The sequence below is a fragment of the Phaethon lepturus genome, unplaced genomic scaffold, assembly GCF_000687285.1.
Source record: "Phaethon lepturus isolate BGI_N335 unplaced genomic scaffold, ASM68728v1 scaffold32277, whole genome shotgun sequence".
NCBI classification, from domain to species: domain Eukaryota; kingdom Metazoa; phylum Chordata; class Aves; order Phaethontiformes; family Phaethontidae; genus Phaethon; species Phaethon lepturus.
The window spans coordinates 1-6,157 of NW_010550344.1; the positions used below are offsets into that span (position 1 = coordinate 1).

The window sequence follows — 6,157 nt, forward strand, 5'->3', positions numbered from 1 at the left end:
CCGGCGGGGCCCCGCTGCAGGGCACTGCAGCTAGACGGCTATGCCAGCTGCACCCTGGAAGCCACCATGGATGCTGCACCGTCCCACAAGCGTCCCAGCACAGCACCACTACGGATGTCACTCCCCAGAACTGAATCCCCCAGGCAAAGCGTTTATTCGGGCAGCCTAGAAACACAGCTACGACTTTTTAAAAATAAGATCAGAGAATGCTTGAAATGTCATCTGCTGCTGGAAGAGTGAATTCAAAGAATGAGCTTGTGAAGAAAAAAAAAATATAGGCAGTAGCATCCCAAATGTAGAAAACCAGCTCTACTCCTGAAAGCATGATAATTGCCCCACCACAGGGATGACAGCCAGCACTGGGATACCCCGCGGAGGGCGTAGGGCTCCAGGTGGCTCTATGCTGGGACAGGGAGAGGAGGCCTTGCAGAACATCCTCCCCACCCTCACGAGGGGAAACAAGAGGCTCCCTGCTCCAGCCTGCCTCAGAGAACAGGAGCCTGGGGACTACAGCTGAGGTCCAAGAGTGGAAAGTGGTCAAAGACTGGGCTTGGGCTGGGGTGTCTCAGGTCACAGACAATCCTAATGGAATAACTCAAGACTATAATTCTTCCTAAAAGATTAACGCAGCCAGAGTCCATCAGGCACCAACGATCATTTTAATGCTTTCCCTGATGAATGGCAGACAACCATGCCATCACAGCTTGTTTTGCAAGAGCCATGAGGATGGAACCAGAGGAACCAACAGCTTTTTACTGAGGCTTCCCAACAGACACAGCTGCTTTTGCTCAAGTGTCCGAGAGCACCCCTCCAGCTCTGAACTGGCAGCGCCGCCAAACAGTCTTCCAACGTGTAAATCAGACCCACTTTCTGCAACACAAGTTTCCAACATCACACTGCAGGGTTATGCTGGGTTCTGCACACAGGTTTTCCTCAATCTCTGCTTGTGAGACACTTGCTATAAAAAGTGAATAAAAGTTATTGGCCAAGGAGAAGAAAGTCCTTGGTCCTGTACAACTCCATAGCTATAAGCAGCTGCGTACGTGCCAAAACACATAACCATGTCCTGACATTCTATAAACACAGCAGCAGTTTATTCTAGTGAAGTCTGTTTTTCAGTTTCTACTTTACATTCATCAGCAGAGATAATTAAAAGTTACAGCAGAGTGGCACAAGAACTACAGCACTGTACCCAACTCAGTCTTGCACAGGTTTCACTACACTGACCATTCTGGCACTGAAGGGAATGGCCCCACACTCTGCCCTGTTACATACCATAGTGAGAGGTGGCTTTTGAGGACTCCACAGGATCTTTCACCCTTGAGAACATGTACACTGCTCCTGTGTACAAGTAATCTTCCCAGCAGGTTAGACTTACCCAGCTCCTAAGCACAACTACCCTGCTGAGAATCAATTTCAAGATCCTAAGGAGTTCTCCTTCCTGCAGGGAAAAGCTTGTTGAGCCAACATAGCCATCCCTTAATTTTTGGCTAACAGCAGCACAAGATTCCCTGCTCAGTATCTTTGATTCTGGAGCTGAAAAGGGAAAGGGTCTGTGTCCAAAAGAAGCCTCCGGGGTCCTCCCATTCCACAGCAGGAGTGGGCTTCATACTGGTCTCAGGCGTGGTTCTTCCTCCTCCTCATGGTTTGGTGGCTGCTGGGGCATTTCTTCATCTCTTGTGTCTTGCTTGTCTCTCTCCGCTTGAAGCCAGCTCTGAGGAGCTATCATTTTCTTTGGCCCATAGGGTGGAGGCCCAATCAAAGCTTCAATGTCGTCATAATTTATCACTTCTTTCTCCAGGAGGGCATTAGACAGCTAGAAAGAGTAAATAAGCATAATGAGGCACAGGGTTTAAAAACAGCCTCCCTGAACTGATCTGAACTCTCCCTGCCAGCTCAACTCAGATCTCAACATCTGGACACAGCACGTGCTGCAGCCCACAAGGAGCAGACCCCTGGCTACCATACCACCGACGGGGTGACCCAAAAACCTGCTGGAGCCGGTACAAAGTTCTCCAGGCTGCCGGCACCTTCCACAAGGGCATTTTTGGCCAGGAATACATAGTATGACTGAAGGCAATAAAGCAAGCTCTAGGGAATGGTTTGGCAAGTCAGAACTCCAGAAATAATTAGAGAAGTGCCCTTCCTGCCACTGTCACTGCACCTGTGGCCCTGCCTAAGATGCCAAAGTAGCAGCAATTGAGACCACAGTCAGACCTGCACCCCTCCCCTGTACACACAGTGATAACAAAGAGCTGTCTGTTCCTGCAGGCATGGGCTGAAGGTCATCAGAAGTTCCTCCCCAGAAAAGTTGAATTCGCAGGCCCCTCTGCCAGCAGAAGGACCACACTTAATCAGCAGGTGGCTGTCAAACATGGAACTGCTCAATTCTGCTGACAAGATGTGACACACTGGCCTGGCAACTGAAACATTTGCTCTGTAGATACTTTGGCTTAACTTAAAAAGTTTTTCTGTGATGAGCCTCTAGCAAACATCTGACTGCTGTTAAATGAAAGCACCAGAACAGAGAAGGCCTGCAGAGAGGAGACCCCCCCAACAGCGCCTGCCTTCAGAGCACTCCCAGGGCACTGTCCCGGGGACAGGGCTGTGGCATGGCCAACAGCAGGGTGTCCGAGCAAGCAAGCTCTGGCTACTTTATTACGCACAGGAGGCCTGCAGTTGTGTAGCTGAAGGGCTTTTTTTTTGTTGTTCTTGTTTGTTTAAAACTAAGAGTTAAGGAAAAGGATTGTTATATTTGCAAAACATGCAACACTAAGCTGACTCCTGGTCACTTTGGATGTTATAGACTGGACTTCTGAAGGAAAGATCAAGTAGATGCAGAGGGTGCTGCAACCCAAGTGTGGCTCAGCTCAGAACGATGGGTACAGAGCTCCTGGCAGAGAGGTGGGACATGCCAGGGTGGCTGGCTAGGGGACTGTCAGGACACAAAAGGGTGGAGGCAAAGCTCTACCTCTGCAACAAGGATTCCTTGGTATATCAGGTTTCAAGGAGCTGACAGCTAAAATTTACCTGGAGTCACCAGAAAGCATGAACCAGCACCAATCAGCCAAGGTGACAGGTCCCATATTCTTTCACCAAAGTCAGAAACTATCCACCTGATTCCTGTAAGTCTATAGGACCTGGGAGGATGAGCTGTTCCTGCCTTTGCAGGCTTCACAAAAACTCACCGCCTGCTTTCCAGGAAATTACACTGTCAAGAGGCTAGCAGAGAGTGCAGGTGAAGAAGACAAATTCTAGCTTTGATCACTTCCACAGAGCACTCCTACTCCTCTACCCTGCAAATACCGGCTGGTGTCAGGAGGCAAATGACTCACTGCTGGAAAAGGCACACATTCCTCCCTGCACCTGCTCCTAATCTGGGGAAGCAGTCACTTGTTCACAACACGAGCCCCAGCACTCCCACTACAAGACTTTCTAGGACCACAGAGACACTGCAACAGCCAAGCTACAGAGCACAGAAAGTAGCAAGGCAAAAAACACCAGTTGAAAAACAAACAAAACCAGAACCAACAAAAAGCCCCGCACAACTCCAACTTACTGTTTGCAGCTTATCCCGGTTCTCTAGTAAGAGTTTCTCTGTGCGCCTGTAAGCCTGAGCCACCAGGACTTTTGCTTCCTAGAAGACAGTAACAAGAAGAGAGATTTGGAGCACAGGTGGCAACAAACACAACATGTGGATAAAGGAGAGCACGAAGGGATGGTATCTGCAAACTGAGCCAGGCCGAAAGTGGTTCCCATCAACGGAAAATACAGATAAATCGTTTGGAAGAAAAGCCAAAGGAGTACTCATAAGGAACAGTAAACGCCTGCATGAGTACAACTCTTCAGTAGAGTCTCAGCTGATGGGAAATGCAGTCTAATTAAGGAGGCTGTCCCATAGCAAAAGATGCAGCTCAGCACAAATCCCAGGGCAGCACAGCCATAGCGCTTCTGAAACAGTTTTTCTCCTTTCCAGCTATTTGACTTTTCAACCAATAATATTGCTTTTTCAGCAATAAAGCCCAATTTCCTGCCAAAACAGGCTAACGTTTTTCAGTCAGTCTGAACCATCATTTTGGTCAGATAGCCTCTCTGATATAGGAAGTGGGGACATTTAAATTGTGCAACTGAGACTTTAAGACACGGGTTTCTTGTAATCTAAGCATTGCATAGCCATGCTTAGATATACATGGGACTCCTGGGGACCCAGAGAGACTTCATGCAACACAATCTTTACCTAGCCAGGTATTTGTCTGCAATTCTACAATCTCCCCATCTCCCCAGATTATTCCTTCTTCCCCGCCAAAGCATTTCTCCCTCTCTCCAAACATCACAATTGTACCTCCTGTCTCCCAGAAGCTCACCAGGGTCTTGGCCACACTGGAACCAGGACTGCAGCTTTCAGAGTCAGTGAAAAATACGCATTGCAGCATATTTCACAGCCACTCGCTGCAGCTTCAGGCAGCACAGTGCTATTGGGTTGAACTCACAGCTATATGGGATTTTGCCTGTTCTTAGTGCCTCACTGCATTGTCCTAATACACTGTAATAGAGTAGATACGTGCTCACTCGTTGAATTTTACTGCTTAACGGCTAACAGAAAAATGAACATTGTTTGGGTGCAAGTTACTTGCATTTTTTCACTGAACTGCAGGAAGTGAAGAACAAACAGGAACATGTAACCAAGGGTGGCCTTACATGGTCCATCATTTGCTGAAGTCCCTGGCTGAAAGGGCGCCGACCAATTCCAGCTGCACTCTCCAGGTCCGGGAAGGAGAGCTGCCCAATGCTGGGCACCATCCCGTACTGCTTCACCATGGAGTAGGCTATCTTGGTCACCTTCTTCAGGTCATCCTGTGCTCCTGGGCAAGAGAGACAGACACAATGCTTGCCAGCTCTGAGCCGAGTGCAAGCGAAGCATATTCTGCACAAAAATGCATTCCGCTGGTCTAGAGACCAGAGGACCCACAGGAGCCCATGGAGGTGAACACTCCACCTGCTGATGGACCTTTCTACAGATCCTGCAGGACCCATGCACAACAGTGACTGCACCTACTGGTAGCTAGCTCATGCAGATGCATACCTGCCACTGCCCACTGCCATCCCAATTGGATATAACTAGTTGGAGACATGGCACAGAAAACTCTAGGCCCTCCCAAGAGACAAGAGTCTCACTAGGTAATTGCATCTGTGACCTCGGGCTTTGGGACAAGTTTAAGACAATATGGTGGCAACCAACAATGAGACCTCCATGCTCACAAATGCAATCCCAAGATCAAAACACACAATTTGACATTTCTTCTTCCCAACATGGGAAACTTCTGCCTGTTGCTCAGATCACCCTTGGACAGAGCAAGTACAGAAGTTCAGGCTCTCTCTGCACAATCTCCACCTGCTGTGCCAGGGTCTGGCTCCTCACCTGTAGTGACTTTGTTAAACGTGATGGCCTCAGACACTCTCCCCCCCAGCGCCATACACATCCTCTCCAGCAGCTGTTCCTTGGTGAAGAGGTACTGCTCTCTTGGAAGGATCTGAGCGAATCCAAGAGCTGCGTTTGTTCGAGGGGCTATGGAAACCTGCAACACAGAGCAGCTTCCTCAGTTCAGGGAACAAAAGGGCTCCCAACTACAGCAGCAGAGGGAGAACAGGACAAGGCCTACACTCCCAGTGAAATTTGTTGAAAACTATGGGGCAGGCTGAGCTAGAGAGACACGGCCAAGGACTGCAGTATGTCACCATTCCTGTACTGAAGGCTCTGCCTTCACAGCTACAGACATACACTTTCTTCTCAGAAAACGAAAAGGAAATTGTCCTTAACAGCAAGCCAGTGAAATCCTGAGATTTAGGAGTTGCATTAGAGGGGATAAACCAAACAGAGTTCACTTCACTGTGTTCCAGAATCACTGAGACTACCTGGAGAAAGATAGGATGTCTTCAGAAAAATAAGAGCCATTTCCCCCACCCATTAAATGAGAGTAATTAACAACAGTTCAGCTCGTACAATAGGTCATTCAGAGTGAATTTACTGCTGGTGATGAGCCAAGGAGCTGTCGCCCCTGTCATTTCCACTCCCCACCTCCTTCCAGTGTCAAGGCTTTTGGAGGAAGAGATGTGCATGGGAGAGAACACATCCAGGGTGCCAAAGGGAGGCCTTTCC

General features: G+C 48.7%; 1 protein-coding gene across 1 annotated transcript in view; it reads right to left on the reverse strand.

The window, feature by feature from the left end:
* Window positions 1-1,479: 1,479 nt before the first annotated feature.
* Window positions 1,480-6,157, reverse strand: part of SPG7 (spastic paraplegia 7 (pure and complicated autosomal recessive)) — a gene marked incomplete at its 5' end in the record, with an annotated part of 30,699 nt that continues 26,021 nt past the window's right edge. The window contains 4 exon segments of the mRNA XM_010290539.1: window positions 1,480-1,816; window positions 3,560-3,637; window positions 4,699-4,862; window positions 5,420-5,576. Coding sequence (XP_010288841.1) covers window positions 1,607-1,816; window positions 3,560-3,637; window positions 4,699-4,862; window positions 5,420-5,576 — 609 coding nt within the window.